At 50.7% G+C, this 25,396-nt stretch overlaps 11 protein-coding genes across 11 annotated transcripts; 4 read left to right on the forward strand and 7 right to left on the reverse strand.

The window, feature by feature from the left end:
• Positions 1–1,146: 1,146 nt before the first annotated feature.
• Positions 1,147–2,167, reverse strand: M437DRAFT_59647 (YjeF domain-containing protein; the record flags this gene model as incomplete). The annotated part of the gene is made up of 2 exons (XM_041023611.1): positions 1,147–2,033; positions 2,095–2,167. 2 exons carry the CDS (start codon positions 2,165–2,167, stop codon positions 1,147–1,149), a joined length of 960 nt encoding a protein of 319 aa, XP_040875259.1.
• Positions 2,168–2,509: 342 nt separating this feature from the next.
• M437DRAFT_59764 (uncharacterized protein) lies at positions 2,510–3,095 on the forward strand (the record flags this gene model as incomplete). Its single annotated transcript, XM_041023633.1, has 2 exons — positions 2,510–2,646; positions 2,702–3,095. 2 exons carry the CDS (start codon positions 2,510–2,512, stop codon positions 3,093–3,095), a joined length of 531 nt encoding a protein of 176 aa, XP_040875260.1.
• A 230-nt stretch (positions 3,096–3,325) lies between these two features.
• Positions 3,326–6,127, reverse strand: M437DRAFT_70076 (uncharacterized protein; the record flags this gene model as incomplete). The annotated part of the gene is made up of 4 exons (XM_041025398.1): positions 3,326–3,523; positions 3,577–5,261; positions 5,317–5,873; positions 6,006–6,127. 4 exons carry the CDS (start codon positions 6,125–6,127, stop codon positions 3,326–3,328), a joined length of 2,562 nt encoding a protein of 853 aa, XP_040875261.1.
• Positions 6,128–7,085: 958 nt separating this feature from the next.
• Positions 7,086–9,339, reverse strand: M437DRAFT_59771 (WD40 repeat-like protein; the record flags this gene model as incomplete). The annotated part of the gene is made up of 6 exons (XM_041023634.1): positions 7,086–7,337; positions 7,390–7,878; positions 7,932–8,515; positions 8,569–8,870; positions 8,933–9,014; positions 9,210–9,339. The coding sequence occupies 6 exons, from the start codon at positions 9,337–9,339 to the stop codon at positions 7,086–7,088; spliced, it is 1,839 nt and encodes a 612-aa protein (XP_040875262.1).
• Positions 9,340–11,044: 1,705 nt separating this feature from the next.
• Positions 11,045–11,914, reverse strand: M437DRAFT_59811 (alpha/beta-hydrolase; the record flags this gene model as incomplete). Its single annotated transcript, XM_041023643.1, has 1 exon — positions 11,045–11,914. One exon carries the CDS (start codon positions 11,912–11,914, stop codon positions 11,045–11,047), a length of 870 nt encoding a protein of 289 aa, XP_040875263.1.
• Positions 11,915–12,705: 791 nt separating this feature from the next.
• On the forward strand, positions 12,706–13,509 carry M437DRAFT_88708 (uncharacterized protein; the record flags this gene model as incomplete). Its single annotated transcript, XM_041028891.1, has 1 exon — positions 12,706–13,509. One exon carries the CDS (start codon positions 12,706–12,708, stop codon positions 13,507–13,509), a length of 804 nt encoding a protein of 267 aa, XP_040875264.1.
• A 485-nt stretch (positions 13,510–13,994) lies between these two features.
• Positions 13,995–14,796, reverse strand: M437DRAFT_59665 (uncharacterized protein; the record flags this gene model as incomplete). The annotated part of the gene is made up of 2 exons (XM_041023613.1): positions 13,995–14,158; positions 14,523–14,796. The coding sequence occupies 2 exons, from the start codon at positions 14,794–14,796 to the stop codon at positions 13,995–13,997; spliced, it is 438 nt and encodes a 145-aa protein (XP_040875265.1).
• Positions 14,797–15,644: 848 nt separating this feature from the next.
• M437DRAFT_59723 (uncharacterized protein) lies at positions 15,645–17,648 on the forward strand (the record flags this gene model as incomplete). Its single annotated transcript, XM_041023629.1, has 5 exons — positions 15,645–15,798; positions 15,861–16,172; positions 16,237–16,556; positions 16,610–16,718; positions 16,774–17,648. The coding sequence occupies 5 exons, from the start codon at positions 15,645–15,647 to the stop codon at positions 17,646–17,648; spliced, it is 1,770 nt and encodes a 589-aa protein (XP_040875266.1).
• A 1,137-nt stretch (positions 17,649–18,785) lies between these two features.
• M437DRAFT_79109 (sterol delta 5,6-desaturase ERG3) lies at positions 18,786–19,916 on the forward strand (the record flags this gene model as incomplete). Its single annotated transcript, XM_041027108.1, has 2 exons — positions 18,786–19,063; positions 19,121–19,916. The coding sequence occupies 2 exons, from the start codon at positions 18,786–18,788 to the stop codon at positions 19,914–19,916; spliced, it is 1,074 nt and encodes a 357-aa protein (XP_040875267.1).
• Positions 19,917–20,599: 683 nt separating this feature from the next.
• M437DRAFT_59653 (mitochondrial carrier) lies at positions 20,600–21,597 on the reverse strand (the record flags this gene model as incomplete). The annotated part of the gene is made up of 2 exons (XM_041023612.1): positions 20,600–21,432; positions 21,492–21,597. The coding sequence occupies 2 exons, from the start codon at positions 21,595–21,597 to the stop codon at positions 20,600–20,602; spliced, it is 939 nt and encodes a 312-aa protein (XP_040875268.1).
• A 778-nt stretch (positions 21,598–22,375) lies between these two features.
• Positions 22,376–24,637, reverse strand: M437DRAFT_59683 (WD40 repeat-like protein; the record flags this gene model as incomplete). The annotated part of the gene is made up of 5 exons (XM_041023621.1): positions 22,376–22,931; positions 22,984–23,346; positions 23,403–23,801; positions 23,877–24,061; positions 24,113–24,637. The coding sequence occupies 5 exons, from the start codon at positions 24,635–24,637 to the stop codon at positions 22,376–22,378; spliced, it is 2,028 nt and encodes a 675-aa protein (XP_040875269.1).
• Positions 24,638–25,396: the final 759 nt, after the last annotated feature.

Genomic DNA, 25,396 nt, shown 5'->3' on the forward strand with positions numbered 1-25,396 from the left:
TTAGATTATATACTAAATAAGATAGAAAGAAAACTAAGAGCTAAGCTCTAGTATTAAGTAAGAGAGAAGTAGTAAGAAGATAGAAGATAGGATAGTTAAGTTAAGATATATTAAGAAGAACATATAAGTCTTTATATAAGGCTTTATATAATCTACTAATTAGTAGTAAAGATCTTATCTTAGAGATAAGATCTAACTAATTAAATAATTAACTAAAAAGAAAAAAATAGTTTTATAAAGAGTTAAACCCTAGTCTCTCTACTTATAGTTAGGTATATTATAAGCTATTATAATATACTTAATTATAACTCTACTAGAATATACTACTATTGCACTATAGAACTAATTAGTAATTAAGAGGCTTAGTACTATTATATAAGTAACCTTACTATAAGGTAACCTCCTTAGTAAGAGAAATAACTATATAACTTAACCTTCTTATTAAAGAGTAGAATATTAGAATATTCTACTTAAATTAATAATTCTATTCTATACTAAAGTAGTGGAATATTTCACTTAAAATTAGTAGAATATACTAACATTCTACTTATTCTATGCCATTTATCGTCTACTCTAAAAACCTTACCTCGGCGGTTGCGGAGGTGGTGACCCTGCTCCAGTTGTTAATGGCTTTCCACTACGCTATGAGTTCTAATTGCCAATTGTTTATACCTTTGGACACATGAGATAGGTATCTGAAGGACTGTAACGCTTGAAATGCCTTCTAAATATGCTTCGGGCGAGGTTTATCGAGGTTTTGAATATTCTTGCATCTTGCGGAAGTTCAGACGCTGATTTCATAATCATCTCTACTCCTCGCCAGTAGGATAACGACAACCATGATATTGAAAGGACACGTTTCCAGTGATCTACAGAGTGAAAAGCAGTTTGTGAGTCATCAGATACCCAACTATCGTAGCACTACTTGTCAACTTCTCAGAAGAGCACTTCCAGCAGTGGCACTAGGCCTTATGCTCAGTTGGCACTGCACAAACTTCGCACAATTCTTATACAAAAGGACGAAATCGATGCTGGGTAAGAAAGGTCATGGTCATTTCTTCTTCATGATACAAACGCTACATTACAATAAGGGTAAAGGGGATATTTTTGTATATCAAGCCGTCAAAGTCATTACAGGAGACATGCTCAGATCTTTGTCTTCTCGCCGATTGTGTTGAGGAAGGCAGTGTGGACGTGCTCGGTCAAGTCGCCAGCCTGCAGCGAACGACCCTTCTCCTTGTATGCGAGACGCGAGCACTCTCTGGTGATGGCGCTGCCACCGAAAGCGACTAGAGCGAGAGTCTCAGGCTCGGACAGGTCGTTCTCGTGGTCCCAAAGCTTCTCGTGGTAGGCCTTTCTGTAGGCGAGGAGGGTTGCAAGAGAACCGGTCAAGGTGTCACCTTGACCACCTGAACGCTTGAGACCGCCCTCGTTGTCGTTGACGAAGGTGACCTTGCCGTTGGAGATGTAGTCCTTGGCACCCTTCTGAATGATGGTAGGGCCACCGAATGCCTTGGCCAACTCCTCGCACAGCTTTGTAGGATCACCGCTGGCGTCGATGCCCTTTGACTTTGCTAGACGGCCAAACTCGACGACGTTGGGTGTGAGGATACACTCGGTGCAGCCCTCGACCAACTCGGGTCTGTTCTGGATGATGAAAAGACCATCGGCATCGACGATGAAAGGAATGCCCCTCTTGCGAGCCTCAGTGATGACACGGGCACAAGTCTCTTGCATGGCCTCGTCGCGACCAAGACCAGGGCCAATGACGACAACGTGCAGACGGTTCAGCATCTCGACGACGGTCTTTGAGATGTTGTCGATGGTCTCGCCCTCCTTCATGTTCTTGCTCTGACGCATGTAAGGGTGGACCATGAGGTTGGGCGAGTAGGTCTTGATGACCTGGCCGGCGCCGGGCTCACAGATGACATGTGACATGTCGGCACCGAGCTTTGCAGAGGCCATACCGGAAAAGTAGGGAGCACCAGTGTAGTCCTCGCTACCGCCAATGACAGCCACACGACCGAGCTGACCTGTTAGACAAAAAAGTCAATTGAGGCTCATGTATAGAGTTTTGGACGAGATTCAAGACACCCTTGTGGAAGCTCTCGAGCATGGGAGGGACGATCTTGTAGATCTTGCTGATGATTTCCTTGCGAGATGCCATTGTGAAGGTGTGTTATGGGGTATGAGATTGAGTAGAATTCAAATTGATAAGAATCAAGTGAAAAGAGGATGAAGAAAAGAGGCCTTTGTAGGCGGTAGACAATCTTGAGCTCATGATGAGCCATGACGTCGCTGGTGGTGTTTGTGTGGGGAAGCATGACGATGCAACGCGGGAGAAACAGCCAACGCGACGACGACTAACAGCTTGCTGCTCTTCTTATCAGGAAAGAGCAATCCTTCTGCTACCCTCCCTGCTATATCCTTGAGAAATATACACTCAATTGCTGCCACAGTCCTGCATAGCCCAACCACATACATTCAGACCACTTTCAAAAACATCACAATGTCTTCCTCCGGCCTCGATCCCAAGGGTCCTTCGCAGCCCAACTTGGACGCAGCATACACTACCGCTGGTAATCCTGCCACCAAAGAGCCCGCAGAAAAGGCTCAAGCAGGCCAACAAGATGACTCTGCCGCAATGTATCTCCCGACCTGATCCATTGACTCTTCCCTTCGGCCAGCTAACCCACGACAGCGACAAGCGCATCCCCGCAGAGCAAGCACACTCGCAATCCGAGGCCACCCCCACCTCAGTAGCTCGCGGCATCCGTGGCGCTCCCCCTGGTGAAGAGACCAAGGGCGAAACTCACGAATCCGTCGGCAGGAACCAAGAACTCGACGCCCAACAGATGGCTGCTCCCGGTGAAGGCAAGGTAGCTGATGTCGTCGACCAAAAGCCAGGAGCCTCTGGAGCAGCGCCTGACCTGGCGTCTGACCTGGACCGCAAGAAGGAAGAGCAAAAGGAGGCCAGAGAGGAAATCAAAGCTTCAAGGCAAGAGAACGTTGATGTCGGCGGAATCCTCGGCCAAAGAGGAGGCCCTGCCAACCCTGTTGACAAGGGCGGATACCCCAACTCTGATTCAAAATAGAAACAGCCCTGCTAGATTCAATAAAAGCAATCGCCTGCTTGAAACAATAATCATAGCCACGAATGTCAAACGATTACTTCTTCATAGCCACTCAGCCACCTTTTTGCGAACACATTGCAGCCTCCTAAGCAACAAACACAGCCAGCCTTCACAAGAACGCCTGATGATATCTTTTCCCGCATTTTACTCCCTAGTTCATTCGTCGTGTTAGTCCCGTTCATTGCTTCTTTTCACATCATGTTGGCTGCGCCCGCTGGGCCCATAAACATGTTGTTCATGCTCGCTTGCTGTGCCTGTTGAGCCAACTGCTGTTGTGCCTGTTGTTGCGCTTGCTGTTGTTGAGCTTGTTGGCCGTCCAGCGGGTTGACTTCAAGGTTCATCGACCACATTTGCATGGGTTCTCCCTGAACATATGAATCCCAAGCACCCTGTTTCGAGTTAGTCATTATCGAGCATAGTAATGTAAAGATATAACACGTACCCAGTCTACTTCTGGTGCAGCGCCACCAAACAGCTGCGTGAAAGGAGATGCAGCACCTTGAACAGCTTGTGCGCCATTAACATCCACACCGCTGTACTGTGGTGTCAACCCTGTACGCTCGGCCATAGGCTCATTGAGCAAACCCGCCATACTGGCCGGGAAACCACGCGTTTCCATGCCGAGCGAGCCAGGAGTATTTGAGGCAAATCCAGCATTAGGACTAACGCCTCCGGCTGACAACAGTCCCAAAGTCATCGCAGCAGAGTGCTCAGGTGGAACTTCGTCTTCAACGAGATCAGACGCTTGGCCGTTGGGGAAGGCACCATAAGAATGGCCACGCATGCCGTATTGGTTAGTGCTACGCATTTGCTGCTCTCTGCCGCCAACCATTGACGTCTGCTGCTGTTCCTGTGCTTTCAGTTTGCCCAACATGACGCGAAGCTGCGTGGATGCTTTGTAGGCTTCCATGCTTTTATCTCGCAAACTCTCCCAGATCGATGCGCAATGCTGGAGCGCCACGATCATCTGTTCTCTTCGATCCTGCGTCCACACATCTCCACTCGATGGAGAGGACGGATTTGATGAAGAGGTCTTGATCACACTTCGGTCGGACTCCGAAGTGTGGTACAGATCGAGACACACAATCATGGCTGCAAGCAAAAAGTCGTGTGTCGTGAGTGAAGAGATGGACCACTTTACCGATCGCAGCTTGCCTCCATCCCGTGACTCCAAATACAGGGTAGCTTGATGGTTGAGCATCTCCATCGAGGCGTCAATGCATGTTCGTCTTGAGTATGCGTAACGCGGCGAGTCACGTCCTCTAGCGATGAACTTGCGGTGCAACATACATTGTGACTTGAGATAAATCAACTCCAGAGCGTATGTTTGCATAATGAGGTTAGGTGCGACCGTCGCCAATTCCGAAGGAGGCTTCATCTGGAGATGAGGAGGAATCTGAGTACGAGCCTCGCGAAGCTGGGCATCCAATCTCATAATCTCCTCGTAGGACGGAGGCGATGTCACTGATTGAATGCGCTCAACAATCTGGCCAAAACACGATATCAACCGAGCCTTGGCGATCATGTATGATGCGGGAGTAACCTCTGACTCTGGTCGAGAAGGAGGCAACAACTTCATGTCTTCTGTGAACTCATCATCGAAGATGTTGTGTGGTAGTTCAGAGTCAGTGGCGTCGGGACGAACGGTAGGAGGAAGACCAAATTGGCAAGAGAAGAGCAAATCAGCCTGGCGAACAAAGGCCCAAACCCGTCGTCTCATCTCGGCAGTGAATGGCGAAACATTAGGGTACGGGCCAGAATCTCTATGATAACCCATACGCATTGCCAGGCGGGTGCACAAGTTGACAAGCAAGAGAATGCCAGTTTCGGCGTCATTGCTGCTGCTGTGCTCGGCCTGAATGTGTAGTATGAGGGCTTCAACCAACTGTGGCATCGGCTGAGTGATATCTGCAAGCACAATGCATTGCGCTGTGAGACGCTTGAAGGAGATGGACAGGTCATGCGATCTGCCCTGATACTCCGGCGGCTCATCGCCAGCTCTAGTGTACGATTGCAGAGCGAGAGTCATCATACCGTATAGCAATGCGAGGAAGGTGACGGGTGTGTCGTTGGGGTTTTGCCAGTGTCTGTCGTATTGCACTTGGAATGTCGGGCCATGAATGATATCTAGAAGAATTAGCTTAGAAAGAGAACAGTAAAGTAGTCGTAGGCGGGTACGTACGGACTGCTGGATCGTATGATTGGAAATAGCGCTTGACCAAATCATCAACAGCGTTCTTGTCGGGCATTGTAACAAGAATTTCGGCCTTGTTGTTTAGCCTAGGTCCTTTGAACAGGAACGAGCCCGAGGCATCGTCTTGTTTCGAGGCCTCAACCTTTCTGAACTGTTCTTGGTATTGCTCTTTGTGACTGGCAAAGTAGTTTTTGACTTCAGCGATATCCGACAGGATGGCGAACCAATGCGCATCGGGCACGAAAAAGGCTTTGGCGCCATCGATCTTCATGATACCAATATCTTGAGCAACGTCATTGATATCGCTGTCTTCTCCCTCAACTTCTCTGATGCTGTCTCTGTGAGGATCCAAGGGCATACTGATGGATGTACCAAGACTGTTACTCCTGCTCGAGTTGATGGCAGCGTGTGCAGCGGACGGACCAGCAGCCTGGGTGCCGTTGGTCATGAGCGACAGGACCAGACTCTCGAGTCGATCAATGCGATTCTGCATGTCGTCTGGGGTGCCAGTGGGTACATGGTGGATGCCGGGCTTCTTACGCGCGCTGGGAGAGGCATAGACACATGAGCTAGTGTCGCCGCGCTTGGTGCAGTTGTCGCAAGGGTGTCCACGGTTACACTTCAGCCTCCACCAGCAGTCAGATGTTTGTAACCAAGTTCTCTGCGACAAAACTCACTTTCTGTGTCTACAAGGACCGCACGAGAGAGGGATTCGGTTTCTCTTGCGCACGACGCGAAACTGGCCATTGTCGGGAGATGCGCCAGTTGAAGAATTGGTTGTGGGAGGTGTAGGCGTCATGACAGCGACGATACAGCTGCGCGACAAGCTATCGGCGCCTTGGAAGATGGTATGGTTGTCTTGTATGCGCGCGATCGCGTTTCGGAGTTAAGGCAGGTCCCGAGACGGGTCTTTTTCTCGTGAGTGGTGGGGTGTCGATGGAGACTCGGTCGATGAGGGTGTTTTCGAGTCGAATCTGATTGCGCTGGAAAGGAGCAGTCGAATCCACTGTTCTGCTGCCTGACAAAGCGGATAGAAGGAGAAGATCCCAGGTAAGAGTAGCTTTCCCACAAGTCGACTGCCACTTCCTCCCACATTTCGGTCATCATTGAATCTTGGCGCTCAGCCGCCCTCCTTGCAAACCTCGCCATAAGATTCAGCGTCGCTCGTGTTCGAGATGCATGTATTTGTACAGCCAGGAATACGAGAGCCTTCTCCTCCTCATGCATATATGTTCGCATAGCTGGAAGTGTTTAATTCCATCAAAGCACAGTTTAATCTCACAAAATCTTGATGTAGCGAGAGCATACAAGGCATCGAACAATAAAAGGGTATAAACTAGATTGACGGAAAGGCTACAAAAGAGGTACTAAGACAATCTCTCTGAACACTGTGCTATGTGTTCTCAGTATGAGACACGTCCATAACCTTCGAAATGTTGGTATCGTAAACCATTGATGCATCAGGCCATATGTTGCCCACAGACACTCCCTGTCTTTTTGTCTTGCCAGACTTCCACCATCACTCTCTTCCTTTCGGCTTCTTCAGTCTTTACCATCTTGATGTGAACTCTTCATGCACTTATATGCCACTTAGCAGCTATACAGACAGACCGAGTAAGAACAACCAGGAATCAGCAAATGCACGCGAGTTTGAAAACAATGTACGTAAATATCCAAAAGACTTGGTTTTGGACCTGTCATTTGGTCCCAGCTGCTCAGCCGCGAGCGGGATCGTATCTCGAGAATCTGGGATATTGTTAGTCACGAACCATATAATTATAGCAGCATGGAACGAACCTCCAAATCCTTGCACGCATGTCTCCGCTTCCAGTAGCGAACAGACCGCCTGGAACAGGGCTGGGTGCGACTGAAATGACCGAGTTCTTGTGTCCTTGGAGCATGAGCTGAGCATCGCCAGTTTGAGGGTTCCAGAACTGAACACCCCTGTCTTTTGAACCAGACAAAACCCATTCACCGTCGGGCGAGAGTGCAACGCTGAGAACAAAGTCCTTCACAAGTACGTTAGTATTTCATCTCTGATATTCAAAGTACGAGACGAACCTTGTGACCCTCGAAAGTGCGAATGCACTTGCCTCCACGGGGGTTTCTTGGTGGCATGTTTTGATTGCCAGGGTAGTGGGGTTGAAGCTCCCACATTCTGATAGTTCGGTCCAGACTGCCAGAGACAAGTTCTCTGCTACCAGGTGAGAATGCGACCGAGTAAACGCTGTCCTTGTGGCCAGGGTTGCCACCAGCCTCTTCAAGTCTCTCGAGGAGGTTTCCGCTCGCCAACTCCCATACTCTGACACTCTTGTCCAAACTGCCAGCGGCCAAGAAACGGTTGTCGGGTGAAATGGCGACGGTAGTGACGCCATCTTCAATGGTCAAGCAAAGAACACACTGGTTGTTAGGAATGTCCCAAACACGAACGGTGCGGTCGCCTGATCCTGAAGCAATGTAACGACCATCAGAAGAGTAGTCAAGAGAGTAAATATCTTGCTCGTGACCAGCGAATTGGTGACGAATCTGGCCAGCGGCAATTTCCCAAATCTAGAGTTTTAAGTCAGCAAGTAACTAATATCGATGCGAAAACTTGTACGAACGCGAATAATCTTGTCTTCGGCACCAGTGGCCAAGTATTGACCATCAGGACTGAAGCAGACACTTCTGATGTAAAGATCACCGTCCTGAGGCAAGCTGGTGTCCTGCAGATGCTTGACCTGCTGGCCACTCTCGACGTCAAAGATCTGAGCAGATCGGTTGCAACCAGTAGCAACGAATCTTCCATCGCGGCTGAAACGAACACAGCAAACTACACTCTGGTGGGCCAAGTTGTGGACGAGCTCAACATCCAGGGTGCGACGGACACGGGGGTTGAAGACAGCGTACCAGTCTTCACCCTCGCGCTTGAGGTTGCTGGGAAGAGTTTCAACAGCCAAGTCGACCAACTGGTTGCCGCTACCACCAAGCTCTTGGGTATATTGCTGGTGCTGGGGAAGAGAAAGAGCCTGCTGTTGTTGCGCAAGAGCGGGAGGAGGAGTGGGACGTGCCATAGCGGGAGAACCGGGGTAAGGGTTTGCGTTGTTCTGCTGAGGGGTTCCGGGAATACCAGGAGGACCACGAGCGTTGGTTCGGGGCTTGCCAGGGCCGGGAGAAGCTGTGGGCTGAGGAGGAGCAGGGCCATAACCTGTAAAGTTGTGTTAGTCTCTTCAGCACTCGGCTTAGTTTTGCGACTCGTACCATTGACGCCAGCTGGGGGCTGGCCGTAGCCGCCGAAAGGAGCATGTTGAGGAGGGCCTGGAGGAGAATTCAATCCAGGTGGACCTTGGATATGGGCAGGTACTCCCTGAGGTGGGCCGTCTTGAGGAGGCGGAGCAAGACCCGGGCCACCCTGAGCGCCGGCCATGATGCCCTGGAAGAGGTTGGCCGGACCATGGCCAATTGAAGGCGGAGGAGGCTGCGAAGGGCCAGTGTGCGAAGACTGGCTGGGGCCTCCACGAGCCTCAAGGTCGCGGCGCAAACGGGAAATATCTTCCTCGTATCTGCAATGAGAGTTTAGTTGGCGTCGATTGCAAGACACCACAGCAGGGTGACAGGAACGTACTTTTGCTTCATCTGCATATGGGTCTGTTCGAGCTGGAAGATCTTGCTGCGGACGAGCTCCATCTCCTGGATTTGGTTTGCGACTAGATCGTATAAGCTTCCGGTGTAATCGGTATAAACAACATCGGGATTAGGGAAAGCCATATCGCCAGCGACGACGAGGAAGGAAACGATGGGAGACTACGCGGGCAGTCATAAAGCTACAGGAACTGGACCATGCAACGATAGATGACTGCCTCACGGACAGGTGTTTGTCGGGACAAACGGGGACGACTCACGCTGATGCTCATACTCGTTTGCACGTCCACCCTGCGCCTCGAACTCGGCGCGGACCTGCTCGAGCAGCTCGACAAGACGGTTGTTTGGCGGAGCCGGAGCGCCGGCTATGCCGCGATGCGCGTTGTACATGGCGTCGTGAAAATTGGCGGTGTCGGCTGGTGTTGGATGTAATCGAGGACTGAAGGGCGCTGGTGCACTTGAAAGCGCGTCGCGACTTTGCTCGGCGTCGCGAACAAGCACAATGTTTATTAGGTGACCCTAAACGGTGCTAAGACTCGCTCAGATGGGCTCGCGCCGATGGACTCGAGATGGCGGCGCAGACGAAGCGATGATGGATGCTGTGGAGAGATGGCGATGAATGGAGGCCGATAGGAGAGACACGTATGAAAACGCACCACCGCACAGGATGGCTCTCTCCGTGGTCAAGCCCCGTTCTCTGTTCTTGGACCAGTCGGCACACGGTTGCGCCAAAACTCAATTTGACTCTTGGAAGCTAGGTTGCCCACGGTGGGTCACCAAGATCAGCCACAGCCGCGTGCCGCAGTTTGTTCCACCCTTATGTATATGCAGATCGGAAATAATCTCAACTGCTCTTCGCCTTCTCCACGTTTGGCCACTCGATCCTCTTTGTTGCTCGAAACACCGCGAAACTATCACTAACCCCTCGCAGAATCGCACGTACTATGTGTTTCACCATGTTGCTGGCCTCATCCTTCGACCGTGCCCGGACGGCGAAGTCTAAGCTAGGTGACTTCTCTCCAGATTTACCGGCCGTTAGTAGCGCAAGGTGCCTCCTGCAAACTCGGTAGGCTCGCCGCCGCACAGGGACTGGCTCGGTACGATCAGCCCTCTCCTGTCAGACATGTTCTCTGGCCCGTGCACTGAACAACGACAAGTCATCCATGCCTTCAATTCCACCAAGCGGGTCGCCTCTCCGCGTCGCTGGTCCCCAATTATCTCCAGCTCAGAGCTCTTGCAATCACAGATATTTGCAGTCATTTCACATAAAGCTAGTCATTGTTCCTTCGAACTGCGAAGACATATCCTGCAAGACCTCGAGATTCGGAATTGTGTCAAGTGAAGCTGAATCAACTTAATCTTAGTCGGACATTTGCTGTCCATCTGATCAATACAGGATACCTTTCTCGGACCGATCCCGAGAGTACGAGGGCATGAAGTTGATGGAATATTCATGTCACACGAATTCCCAATTTCATCAGACTTTGTACACGCTGGCTTAAACGGCGAGCGTTCTTCGACTCAACTGTCGGACTAGCAGTATGGAAAACGGTCAAATATAACACCACCAAAATGGAACAGAGGTCGTCTTCATTGTCTTGAACAATGCTTTCTAGAGACCATGTTCGAGCCATTCTCGCGTTCCGCTGACCAAGATTTCGTGACTTGGCCCTGCAATATCTGAATATATTGCCCATCTCTGCAAGCTTTTCTCGCGTCGAACTCGAAGAACTTGCCAGCAAACTACCTAGTATTGAGCTGCTTTCTAGCTATGCCCACGACCACCTAAAGAGCAACCCCACGAATCAATTCACAAAGCACCCATGCAGTCATGCAAGGCTTGTGTCCTGTTTTTGTGCCAAGATGCTCGAAAGGCATGTCACACAACTGGCAGAGAACGTGCTACTATATGCAAGACTTTGGACCTAAGTATGGTCCCCGTAAAATGTGTTGCTGTATAGCTTGCTGACTGCATGAACTCTCCATATGCATCGGTCCAGCTACCTTAGCTACACTGATATCAATCATCTTATGATTATGTTCTGACACGTCGAGGGGAAGGAAGATATCGTCATAAAGACTAGCTACACAATTTTTATTCAGTGCTCTCAGCACCCCTCAAGTCACCACCCTGCTTCATCTTGTTAACCTTTTCTTCATCGTCAACAAGACTCTTGCTCAAAAGACCACTCTCAGTACCGCCAACGTCCAACCCAGAAATATCCGCGATGAACTCGCAAAGCATCTTTTCAGCCTCGCTACTGTTCCTTGTAAGCGCGTGGTCATCTCGCTCGAAGTAATGCACCTTTCTTTTCCCTCCTCTCGATCCGTACATATCGTACAGTCTCTCGCTACACTGCGGACTCAGAGTGCGATCGCCAGTACCATGTAACAGCAACACCGGCACACCTCTTCTTCCTACCGCTCTGATGCCTTCTGTCTCTGCAGTCTGAGATGCGACAGTCGCACACCCGACGACCCTGGCATCTTGACCACCAACTGTAAACACTGGAGCACCACCAAAGGACCATCCAACCAGGACAAATCGGCTAACTTTATGCTGTGCCTCAAGGTAATCCATAGCTGCCAGGACATCCGGGATGCAATACTTGTTGCGAGCTGGGAAGCGATAATCCATGCGTAGAACAGGAAGACCGGTTTGGAGAGAGGCCAACTTGTCTGCCATGCTCAGATAGATACTAGAAGGGCCAACCACACCACCGCCAGCTCCAGAGAGAAGGATTGCAGCTGTGTTCTGCTGATTCTGATAATCCTTGGGCAGGTGTAGGAATGCTGGAACTGTGCCATCAATGCCATCCTGAACTTTGAGATTGAATGATTTGACAATCGAAGGCAGTTTTGTGGCAGCTGGTAGGTGCTCGAGACCAGAATATTGTGACAATTTTGCAGGATGATGGTTTTGAGAGATTTGCGTGGTGGCGGAGAGGGAGGCGTTGTCAGTCATTGGCTTGGACATGTTTGTAAGATTATCACGGAGGTTGGTTAGGAGTCGACGAGCAAAGACAGGAACGCGAGACATAGATGAAGAGCCTGAGTGCAACTTTTGTGTGGTTATATACTTATGGCGTATTCGAGTGCATTTCCGACTGCATTAACCGTGTAGGCGTGATGTCAAACAGGGTCATTGGCCAGTCGGATGACAGGCGACAGAGCATTTAGAAGGACGTCAATAAGGACCCGCATTTGTATTTGATAGTGATGTGATGGTCTTCTTGCAGTCTCCCCGTGTACTAAAAGATGTAACGCATATAGCTATCGACATGCACAATAGTAATAGGAAACAAGATGGTATCCACTGAGAGGCAACAAGTTGTCGACTCTCTGTGCAAAGTCTCTGGTTTCTAAAACAGTTGTGCATTTTTATAGTCTATGTTCTGTTCTTAGCTACACTCGGAGTAGGATAGAAGTTACAGAGTTCAGTATACGGGGAGGATATATGCTTCTGGAAGATGAAGGCACTAAGATACTCGGAGATCGGAAATGGACAAGGGACGTGCACCTTGAGCGCCATCAAGGCCCTGGGAAATTGCGACTCTCGTCAGAAAGATCATGTACAACATTATCATCTGATCAGAAACTCGTCGTCTAGATTGCACTGCTCACTGTCTTCTATACCAAGAGCGTAAGGATCGAAGCGCTACAGAACGAACGACCACCACAAGTACCAACGTAAACAATCCTTATACCTCCATTACTCGACCCAAATCTCGAAGGGGTCGAGTCGCTGCAAACACAATGCAGCCCTTCAACAGAATTGCCGGCGTAGAAGAAGTCTCGAACACTCAAAACTATCCACCACCGCCTCCGATCCCTGATGTCGAATCACAACCAGCACACAGCCTCCACTCACGACCCTCAAGAGCCTCTCTTCCCGTGAATCGCAAACCTAGCAGACGCACTCTTCATGAACAATCCAGTCGCAACTCGCTTCGACCCCCAAGTCTTCACCCCAGTCTTCTCCCACCACCTACGGCATGGCAAGGCATTCCTAATGCAGACTACACGGCTAGTGCACACAGCCACGACACACACTTGGAAGACGAACTGCCCTGGGGTCCTTCACATCCCTGTTTCCCACATCTGAATCCTCACGTCGCTCTCTCATCTCCCCTTTACGCAAGTACTCGTGTCATCAGAATACAGCGAGACTGGTTGGCTGCAGGAGACCTCTACCCGGCCCTTCAAAACCTATACCCCGAGATTCTGGATCTGTGGATGTCTGAATCTGAATTCAGAAATGTCATTGAGACATTGAATCCCATGCTGAAACACGCCTTTGAGCCGAATACTTGGGCGAGTTGGTTCGATGCCTTGATGGGCGTTGCGACGGGATTCTTGTGGGATAACTTTGGCTGGACCGGAGTGAAAAGAGGAGTAAGAGACATGGAGAGATGGGTCGAGGGATGGAACACTGAGGCTGAAAGAGAAGGCAGAGAGGTCAGGTTGATCGATTTGAGGAGGACGGGCTTTTTGAGTCTCGATATCCAGATACCCGACCCGCATATTGATGTCGCAGATGGGGATGTCATGTCGATGTGAGATCAACGACTTCTGGTCTGCAGGTTCATGGCAACATGCCTCGTTAGGCGTTGTTCAGTACACTGTAATTACTGAGGGATAGGTTTCGTTTTGAGCATAGCTAGGAGTCAGGGCATGGATACCCATATAGGCATTTTTTTCATCACTACTATTATTACCGGAGAGTGGGACTCGGTCCTGAGAACAAATCAATGCAATCCGATTCTTTGCATGGATATGATAATCGCGAATGCTAAGCAAAACTTCATCTACACCCTCCAAATGTCCTTTCAGTTTCGACCATTTGGTATTTCCTACGCCAGTAATCCTTTTTGTTGGAACCCAAGACAGACCTTCTATCCTTTCCAGAACTCCGTTGGGCTGCGGCGGTGAGGTCGCTCCCTGATGCTTTCTTCTGACTTCTCCTTCTGTCCTCCCCTGAGACCGGATGTGTCTCGAAACTCGTCTCGTGACCTCGAAGCGTGAATATGATGTGGCGGCGCCTCTCACTTCTTTCCGGTACGAGGGGTCTTCTTGAAAGTCATTTGGTTGATGACCTTGCGCTTTTGCTTCTTTGCGATGCGGTTACGCTTTTCTTCCTTGGCCCTCTTTTCGGCCTTGATCCAGCTTGTTCTGGGTGCGTTGGTCAAGTCGACGTCCATTGCGGTGTCTGATGATGAAAAAGGCGGGTTAGCCTTGTTTAGACAGTCAAGTGGCTCACTCATAGCCGCTGCCAAGGCTGCTGCTACTGCTGCTGCTCTCGTTGTCGCTCTCAGAGTCGGATCCGAAACCTAAACAAATGTTGCCAAAGGAGTCGAAGCCGTGAATGTCGGTCGAGACACCCAGAAGATGGAAGAAGAGCTGCTCGTCGGCAAAACGTCGATGTGCAGATCTGATAGAGGGATTGCTGAAGTCGGAGATGTTGAGCGGAGGTGTAGGCCGAGGGGTGAGCATGTTCATCGAGGCAGCAGCAGTAGCAGGACATTGATGGGCGAGCGACTTGGGCACCGGAATTGCAAGAGCATTTAACGCACCATTTGCGTTGGTAGCCTTGGCCTCGGACTCGGCCTGCTTCGAGTCTGCGAGTGGCAACGTCAGTTTGGGCACATGTAGGTTGCGAGGGAAAGGATTCTCACCATTTGATTCCTCGACTTCCATGTCCGACTTTGGGGGCTTTGGCTGGGAGGCTAATTCGAGCAGCTTTTGCGACAGACGCTCTGTGCGAGCAGTCTCGACGGGGCCAAAGACATTCTTCTTGAGCTTTCTGTTGTTGGTCTTGTTGACGCTGTTTCGTAGACCTTTGCCCATTTTTGCAGTGTGGATGGGGTTGTTGTGTTGCGAGATTGCGGTGAAAGAAAGAGATAAATTCTCTTGGAATGGAACAAGAAAGCGGGTCGGCGGGCAGTCGCTTAAACGTGCGGAGAAGGACGATCGGGCTGGCTGTTGAAAGCAGCTGGTGCACCTGCTCTGCTGGGGCGTACAGGGTCTGGTGATTATTCTTTTGCTTCCTTGAGGTCGCGTGTGAAACCACAAGCAAGTGACCCTATGTTTGAATGGTTTGTGATGCAAGGAACAAGAATAGATGACTGAAAGATGTCGCTATGTATAATACTGTTGCAACAGAAGGATGACTCCTCTTCGAGGACCAACTTCCAAGCCTCAGTCAGCACAGCACAGCGCGCCACGCTGAAAGTCGCCGCATTGGGCAATGGATTCTCGCGGTCCGGACTTATGACTTTGGCTCGTCACTACTTCCACGCACGGTCACGTTCTTCCAGAAGGCCGAAAGATGTTTGCCTACTGAAGTCTGCTCTCCTCGAACGAGGACAATGTTCCTATCCCAGCACCGTGCATGTTGTTCCCTCCGTACTGGCGCATAAAGTAGTCGTCACTTGTATCCATGTCGGTTCTGTAGATACTGTGCTTCCTGCGACCATTTCACTTCTAGAAGCCGCCCGTTCCAATCGCCTCACTTGGACATGACCACTCGGCCCTCACTTACACTCTCCGACGACATAGTATCCTGGAATAGTGCCTCGTTATCCATCAGCCAGAACCCTTGACCGGCGTGAACCCTCCAATCTCTGGCGACTTCCTCCGGCGACTGCCCTGGCACAAAGATACTGCATGAAGGCAAGCAGGCACGATTGAAAGAGATGGCAAGCGATCCCGCACGTCTTCGAGACCTCGCGTCTTTCGTGGACCGCAAAATAAAATCTCTCATCAACAATGATCTGAAGGAGATCTGCCGTCAAGAGGGTCTGCAGGTGTCTGGTGTGAAAGCCGCTCTGCAGAAGCGCATTTCTGAAGGTATTCATTCGATGAGTCCATCCACTTTCACTCCTCGCGCCAGCTAACCCCTCGTCCGTCAGTCATCGCACATCACCTCCGCAAGAACGACCTACAAGCACTTGAGCGATTACGCTACCGAGCCGAGCACCAAGGCCGCGACCCTCCAGCACAAAGTCATCAACCTTCACTGGCCCGCGATACCAATACACCCATTTCCCCAGCCCCACACACTACCGCCGGCATGCCTGCCTACCCAAGGCCTGCTGGCTTGCCTCAGTATCATCAGGCGCCGGCGGCGCGCGCAGCCGTGCCCTCTCGTGCCTCGGTCAAGTTCAGAGAAAGTCCCTTCTATCAGATCAGAGAAGCTCTCACCCCTACGAAGGAATTGTCAGGTAACTACACGCGCTCTTTCCAACATGTTATAGTCACCCGGTAAGACTAACGCAGGAGTTTCAGAAATGCCACACAATCGTCACTCTCTAGACGAAAAGGTCTATCTTAGCGAACCCATTTGCACATCTCTGAAAGCCGATCCGTCTCTGCGCATTATGCTTTACTGCGCAACTACCTCGACTCTAGGTCCTTATGCCTTCAACGTTGACATTGCCTTCCCGAGTCAGATCGAGGTCAAGATCAACGGAGACGAAGTCCGCAAGAGCTTCAAGGGCTTGAAGAACAAGCCTGGTACCACCAAACCTGTCGACATTACCGATCTCATCCGCAAGGTTCCCAACTATCAGAATATCATCCACGTGACTTATGCGCTCACGAAGGAAGTATGTTGGGCCATTTCTGATTCGTTTCGCGCATTTGCTGACTCGACTTGAAGCGCTTTTCTCTTATGGTCAACCTCGTCAAGGTGACATCTGCAATGGACCTTGCAACCCGTCTTCAGCAAACGGGGAGCAGGATTCCCAAAGACACTGTTCTTCGAGAAAGTGAGTTGTTCAGACTTGCGCTTCCACGTCACGCAAGACTAACTTCATACTTTAGTGGCTGCCAAGGCACAAGACCCAGACATCGTGGCCACTTCCACCGTCATGTCTCTCAAGGACCCCATCTCGACGATGCGCATCAATATTCCTTGCAGGTCCAATGTTTGCTCGCACAACCAATGCTTTGATGGCTCGTACTTCTTGCAACTCCAGGAACAGGCGCCAACTTGGACTTGCCCCGTCTGTAACAAGACCCTCTCCTACCAGAGCCTCTGTGTCGACAATTATGTACAAGACATTCTACAGAACACCTCCAGTTCTGTAGACCAAGTTACGATCGAGCCTGACGGAAAGTGGAAAGCAGTTGACCATGGAGACGACAGCAACAACCGTCAGAAGACACAGGCGCGGGCAGCTTACGACAACGACAGTGACGATGACATTATCGAGATCCAGGACACGCCCAAGAAGTCTGATGGAGTGGAGAAGATCAAGACTGAGCACAACTCGGCTACTCCAGCTCTCGCACAACAAACACCTCCGGTCTCACGTGAAACATCGACAATCGCACCTCGACCCAGCGCCAAGCGCCCTTCCACAGCAGTCATTGATTTGACCCTATCGGACGATGAGGATGAACCCCCACGGCCAGCTAAACGCACCAACACGAGTCAGAACACTTCCTCTAACACTCCGGCGAGTCTTCAAGATGGCAGGTTTGCTGACTTGGCCAACAGACCGTCTAGTGTAGTAGGATCTGGCTTACCACCAATGAATCCTGGCGACACTCTTGCACTACCACCAATCAAAGCACCTCAACCGAATGGAGGATTACCACAAGATCAACGATTACCTTGGCCGTTTGGGGCACCAACCTGGTCCGGCCCCTATAGAGATTCGCAAAGCTACAGCAACAGCCCATCTAGGAGCTGAGGTGGCTAGGGAAACATCTCGATTGATTTAATGACAGCAGCTAACGACATACGGCGAGCACGGCGTCTCATGGCAACGGGGTAACAAGGAGGATAAAAAAGCTAGGACTGCATTCCCTAGGCGTATCATTTGCTGGTTTGTGGGTTTCTTTGTTCTTATAGCGCGGCGTGATAGGGAGAAGATGATGATACCATACGCGCCAGTGCTACTTTGGCGCTTTGCTTTGAGAGATGCTCTCGATGATGCCCTTGAGGGCGATCACAAATGAAGATTATTCCAACAATTCTATCATGAGAAAGCGGCTTCTGCTCCAATCAGCGACCGAAGAACAAAGCATAAATGCTGTTACGCGTGGCAGACACATGAGTGATGATTGGTAACAGTAAAGGGAACTGCGGTAGTGAGGCTGCTCGGATGTGCTAATCTCCGTGATCCGAGATATGAGCGTTGTAGTTTGAGAGATGAGGCGACATCAGGCGAAATGGAGGAGAGAGCTGACAGCGCTTGGCTGTAGGTCGCAGTGATGGCAAGACAGGGGATTTCGTGTGGTGCTCAGACATTATCTGGCGCCATGAAACTGGGGGGCTGCGAGAATCGCGTGTACAAAAGCATGATTGCCCGGATGACAAGGCCAGCACGTCGCGTTAAAGTTGATGGCAGGGGTTCGGAAGGGGCTCAAGAAGAGGCGCTCTGTTGGAACTAGGGAGTAGAGGATTGGGCCGGAATTTGACAGCGGCAGACGGCAACCCTGCCGATTCTTGCTGGTTCGGGCAGGCACGGATAGCAGGTTTGGCTGAAGCTTGGTTGGGCAAACTCTGCTCCTTATTCTCACCGGACGGCCAGGCCCCACTGATCCCTCATTTGCCTCTGATTGTGGTTCGATTTTTTGTGGGCTGATTCCGAGCTCCCGCAGCACGCTCGCTCTCTCTGCTTCTTCTGATAGATAAACAAGTCGTTCTTTTTCAATCGCTTCACGCGCCTGTCATTCTTTACCGGCTATTGCAACTTTTACTTTCACGTCGAGAAAGCCCAATCTCTTCTGCTCAGGAATCTCCTGGACCCTTTATCTCCTTTCTACTTGCGTATCAACAATCAAAGACTACATTTTAAACAGCGCCACACAGCAGAATCGCAAAGATGGATGTTATACTGGAGGTTTTCGACACGTACGCGTTCGATCGACTGTATGCGACCGTTCTGCCATTGACATCGTCAATGCTGGCCATGAGCACTGTCGGTGACTTTGCTGGTACTCCCAATGCTACCTGGTCTACCATGGCCCGTGGTGTTACCCCCTACAAATTCGAGCCTGCGAGCCAGTACTTCTCGGTCGAGCCTAGTTCATATGCCTACATGAGCCGATGGCCACGAGACAACATTGCCAGACAGGCTATCTCCTTGTTCCTTATCACATGGTACGCCTTTGCGACTGTCCAACCTACGACCCTTATCGCAAACTAACAGTTCTCCAGGGTCTTTGGTTTGCTAAATTACTTCGTCTGCGCCGGCCTCTCATACATCTTCGTCTTCGACAAGACAACGGTTCACCACCCCAAGTTCCTCAAGAACCAGATGCGCCTCGAAATTCGTCAGGCTCTCGAAGCCATGCCCGTCATGGCTGTTCTCACCGTCCCCTGGTTCTTGGGTGAGGTCCGCGGCTACTCCAAAATCTACGACGTCTTGCCTGAGAGTTCATCGTGGAACCTTGGTGGCTGGTACCTGCTTCTCCAGTTCCCCTTCTTCGTCTGCTTCACCGACTTCTTCATCTACTGGATTCACCGCGGCCTGCACCACCCCATGGTTTACAAGAAGTTGCACAAGCCTCACCACAAGTGGATCATGCCCTCGCCTTTCGCCTCGCACGCTTTCCACCCTCTTGACGGCTACGCTCAATCGCTGCCTTACCACGTCTTCCCCTTCATCTTCCCTCTACAGAAGTTCGCCTACATTGCTCTCTTCATGTTTATCAACATCTGGACCGTCATGATCCACGACGGTGAATATGTCGCCAACAGTCCTGTCATCAACGGCGCCGCCTGCCACACCATGCACCACCTGTACTTCAACTACAACTACGGACAATTCACCACTCTCTGGGATCGCCTCGGTGGCAGCTACCGCAAGCCCAACGACGAGCTCTTCCGCCGCGAGACAAAGATGGGCCAAGCCGAGTGGCAACGCCAGGTCAAGGAGATGGAGCACATTGTCAAGGAGGTTGAGGGCGAGGATGATAGAAGCTACGAGCCCGAGACCAAGAAGGTCCAGTAGACTTGGTTTACTTGACTTTTCTCCTTGTTACGACTCTTCTTTTTGGGTGGCGCATTCTTTCTACTTTCGTTACTACACATGGCATGGCATGGCATCAGGCGTCGAGACTTATTCCCCCCTACACCTCGTTTTTTCGTTTCTGCATTTCTTTCTTATCTATAGACTTCCCGAGCGAGGCGCGATTGTCCTTTTGAAGGACGGCCCTCTGTAATACGTGCTTCTTTTTCTTATAGATACGAAAGAGCACTTCTTTGCACACAAAAAGCAACTCCTTTTTCCGAATCCTCTAAGCTCTCGTTTCAATTGCTCCATTCCTATTGATTGTCTATGAATGATATCTACAACAGAGACATACTCTGAACCAGGAAGGCAACGATATGTTAAGCACGGTCGGCCTCTGGTTTGACGCATGTCGTTGTCGTTCTCATGCTTGACGCGATGCCATCTCACACGAGCATCTACGAATCTTTATAGCTTCAGAGCGATAATGGGGCGTTACAGTCAATGCAGTAGCTGAGAGGTAGAGTTTACTGTAAAAGCTCGTACATTTCTTTGATTCTATCAACACACTCTCGAAACCTTTGAACGCCCACCGCTTAAAGCTCCCCAAGCCGCAAAAATCTTAAACATTATATAAGAGAAAACGGAAAAAAAAAAGAAAACCATCATAGTTTTGTGATAGTCTAGTGACCACCAGTAGTAGGCAGACCAATAGAAACCTTGAAAGAATCATAGATCAACCACTGGAAGGCAGTAAGAGTACCGATCATGACAATTCTCAGACCGACACCAGACCATAGGCCTCTGAAGCCAATTTGGCCGTAGATTCTGCTGACTGCCTGGCCAGCACCTTCGCCGGACTTGCGGTCGCTGTTCAACTTGCTGACCATGACATCGGCAGGGTGAGAAACGACGGCGCATCCAATACCAGCAATGTAACCACCGAGGAAAGAAACTCCGGTCTGGGCCAAAGTGCCGTAGCTCTCCTTGGGCTTGCCGAGTTGCTTGTAGATTTGAGCGACGGCGGATTCAAAGGTTGCGAACTTGACCATGGTGTAAGGGATTTGACGGGCCCAGAGAGGGTACAGACCCTTGTACAGACCGCCGAAACCTTCTTGAGCGACGACCTTGCTCCAGCCTTCGCGCAGGTTGTTGGCGAAAGGAGGCAGGGTGGTCTGCATGCGGACCTTGAGGGCCTCAAATGGACACAGGAACAGATCAGCGATGGCCTCGGCAGTGGCAGAGGCACCGAGGTAGACGATAGTCTTGTTGGTGTTGGGGAAGAGCTTCTCGCCGTAGGTGTACTTGAAGAACTCGTAGGCACCGTACTTGCCAGCGCCCTGGAACGAGTAACCGATGAAAGTGGGAGACCATCCGAAGAAGACGCCGCGAAGACCCTCTTTACGGAAGATTGTGCTCCAGGCTTGCAGGTTGGATGAGTAGAGCTTGCTGTCTACTTGGCGACGGCATTTGACGAGATCCAGAGGGGTGACTGCTGTGTGGGTAGGTCCGCAAGCTGTGTTTGGCAGACGCGTTAGCTCCTGCTTGTCTGCTCGAGATATAGAGACCACTAACCAATGATACCACCCAATGTGCAAGCGGCGAAGTAAGTGCCAGAGAACAGCTCAATGTTTCCCTTGGGAGTAACAGCGCCAGGCGCCTGGGGCTTGTTCTGAACCATTGTTGTTGTGTCTGCAGAATAGAGCTATAGAGCTATGATGTAATGGTAGAGCTGCAGGTCCTCGAGGGTGAATTGACGAGAATTGAAGAACTTTGACGACACAAAGAACAAGGCACGAGACAGGGGGAAGATGATAACAAAGTAAGAAGTTAAAAGAAGCAGCTTTAGAACAGAACAAAAGTAGCTCGTCCGAACGGTTGTTCTGCAACCTGCTCCTTCCCCCGGATGCTACGGCGATGATGTCAGGCTTGTTCGCCGGACCCGCATGCCGTTTCTACCGACCGCCGACCTATCACTTTCCCAACCACGCCCAGTGCCGTTTTGGGCCAGCCGTGCTGAGATAGAGACATGTGTTGAGATAAGGCGCTTTGACAGGATCATTGTCCTCACGACCATCGCCTCTGAATCTGCTTGAGTATTGTTCTAGAAATCGAATTGGTGCATACAATGAAAGGAATGCTTCGCTATGAGTCTACTGCTGTGAGGAAGGAACGTCTGACCAGAAAAGACCTCCCAAGAAACAAAAACTCCCTTTTCCCCTTTCTTGTCACCTAAATGATTGCCTGTCGATTCACCTATGATCCGCAATGCCATATAAATCAATTCCAGAAACGCCGTAAACACAATGAGAGGAAAGCCAGACTTTGTGCATCCCCTGACTCTTGGTACCCTACCCTTCCTGAAATCGGTTGGTCTCCTGAGCTCCCTGCGCCTATGCTTCCCATTAAAAGTCGTAAGATGCTTCAATGCCGTATCATGTTCAAAGTAAGAAGCGTTATCACGCTGATGTGACCGGTGAAGAGACCTCGTTGCGAGGAGTCTCGTCTGTCATGATTGTGTCCTCGACCTGATCATCAGAAGCGGGTGCATCTGAAATGTGCATTGGCGAGGGTTCGCTAGCAGGCAGCATGGGCTTGGAGACGATAGCAGGGCTCGACGCGGTGCTGCTCGTATTTCCGTCCTCTGGCGGAGCGAAACTCCAAACTTCCATGACTGTTTTGCCTTGCCTGGATGCAAGAACGACTGCTTTCTCCTCTTCAAACACAACACGCCAGACTGCTTCAGCAGGTTGTCCAAGTTCTCGTACGAGACATCCTCGCTGGAGGTCCCAGACCTTGACACGACCGTCTGACCCACCAGATACAATGCGTGACTCATCAAATTGCAACGAGGTCACGCTGTTATCGTGTGCTGCAAGACGATGGATAGGTGTGTAGGACTGCAATGACCAGACTCTAACACTGCCATCGCTGCCGCCAGTCACAAGAGTGTCACCACGGAGCTGAAGCTGGCCAACGAGAGAAGTGTGGCCCTGGAGGATTGCCAGACATTTGCTGTAGAGCGTCAGTGCTTCGTCTTCAACAAGTTGTATCGAGATATGCTTACCCGTCCGCAACATTCCAGACACGAACGCTCGTGTCCAGACTGCCTGTAGCAACACGCTTTCCGTCGAAAGCAACTGCATAAATTTGGCTAAAGTGTCCTTGCAAGGTCCTGAGACATCTACCTTCGCTGATGCTCCAGATCCTCGCTGTGGTATCGTAACTTCCAGATACGACCAGGTCTCCGTGGATTTCGAGGCAGCGAACACTTGCTTGATGACCCATAAGCACGTGTTTGCATTGGCCCTTCTCAATGTCCCAGATGCGAAGAGTAGTGTCGCGAGAACCAGAAATAGCGGTGGTGGCATTGGACATCTTCAGACAACGAACTGTGGAAGTATGCCCGCGTAGCATGTGAAGGGGTTGTCTATCAGAAATGGTCAGCTTATACATGAATTCATCATGACGACGTCAGCCACTTACCCAGTCGCCATGTTCCAAACGCGAACATCTCTATCGCAGCCACCTGACACCAAAGTCTCACCCCAAGGCACCATGGCCCATACGCCCATGACATGGCCTTGTAGACACCTCAAGTGCTTGCCCTCGGTGTCGAAAACATGGATCTTTGCGTTGTCCAAAGCAACAATGATGTACTTATCAGTGAGATGCAAGCTGGTCACAACACCCTGGTCCGGTGTAATCTGTCTTTGGTCGACCTTGCCGCCAGTGCGCCAGGCGGTTTCGACCTGATACTTTTGCTTGAAATGGGAGCGGTACGTCATGGCCTGAGGTCGTCGACGTATGGCTGAAGAAGGCAAGACTGGAGCGGAAGTCGTTCTATCAAGACTCTTGACACGACTCAAATCAGGCGTCGAAGTGCTGAAGCTGGCAAATGCGGGGTTATGTATGCGTAGAGCATGCGTGGCAAAGCTGAGAGAGGGTCCCGAGTGAGACGGCTCGAAGGATGATGAATGTTGCTGCCTGGTATTGGTCGAAGAAGTGTCATCCGACATGCGGCGATAAGCATGTTTCTCACAGAGACTCTTCCAAGCCATGTCGTCGCTGACCAGCTCATGCCATCTTTTTGAAACTTGCGATGAGCGAGCAAGCGTTTTGGCATCATCGATAAATGTGAGTATCTGTAGTCACGTTAGAACAGAAATCGTGCCAGACGAGAGCAGGATGCATACCCTTAGGCAGAGCTCATTAGGCAACACGCCGAATGGATCTCTTTTTAATCGTGGTGCAACAAAATTGGCAACATAACCCAATAGCTTCCCGTCGCAGTCGGCCAATAGCTCTGTCAGAATGCGTTTGCGTTCGTCGTTGTCCATGTCGGAAAATATGTTCTTCATATGCCTGAATCTCAATCCTTTGTCTACGCCAAATGTGCCTTCGCTGCCCACGTCGTCCAGGTCCCCATCTTCGTCCATATGCAAATCAAGAGATGGTCCTGTCGTAGAGGCCCAGCTTGGAAGACGACGTCCTGGCGTTGGAGAGGGAGCCGGAGTCGGCGGAGAAGCAGGCGCTGACGGGAGCAGATTTCCGGGAATGACATTTGGGTTTGAAGGGATGGGTATAGGGACGCTGGTGGACGAGGATGATATGGAGCGTGCTGAAGGTCGCGAGATGGAAGTCTGGGGCTTGTGATGACGCTGACCGAAGATGCGCGCTTCGCTGCCCGACGCGGCTTCAGGGTCGTATTCGACAGGCATGGATAAAGGGCGTTGGGTCTGCGGATAGGAAGGATGCCAGTCGGAGGGATCCTCCATGTTGTTCTATCTTGTGCAAGAGTGCGTCGCTCCTGTGCTCGCTCGGATGCTCTCAACCCTCGTGGTCGGGCGGATTTGCGATCGGACGGCGGGTTGGCGGGGACGATGGCGATCAACGACGGCAAAGCGTCTATCGAGAGTGGGTTCAAAATTCGCTGGGATTTGATGAAAGAATGTATGCGACTGGCGTGTCTTGCAGAAATGGCGGTTGTGCCGGAGAGTGTAGGAAAAATAGCCTGGGTTGCGCAATGCGGACTAGGATAGTCGAGGCCAGGAAAGTCTGAAAGAGGTGCTGGTTACTCTGAAACACGACCAGGACGCCTGAGCAATAAGCCTGCCCTACAATTTGCTGCCCCCAAAACAATGAGTCTTGTATTGCAGCTGACTCGTTTTCTAATATACGTTTCCTACTCTTTGTTCTTCTGCTTCTGCTTGACCAAGATCCATGTCGGTCTGTGGTAGAGACAACAATCAGGGCAAACGGTTATCGCCCGCCAAGGCACCGTTCTAGGTTGCCCCAATTCGAAATCTGTACATGACGTGAAAAAGCCTTATGGCTGAAGTCAAATCTGATCATGGACAGGACTCACGAGTATACCGACTGTGACCATGTCCAAGATCGATCACTTGGTCGGGTTCGCCTGATGCTGTTCTCAGTCAAGAGTGACCATGGTCGAGTCACGCCTGCATTCCGCTTTCGTT

This window comes from Aureobasidium melanogenum (assembly GCF_000721775.1).
Source record: "Aureobasidium melanogenum CBS 110374 unplaced genomic scaffold scaffold_34, whole genome shotgun sequence".
In the NCBI taxonomy this organism is placed as follows: Eukaryota; Fungi; Ascomycota; class Dothideomycetes; order Dothideales; family Saccotheciaceae; genus Aureobasidium; species Aureobasidium melanogenum.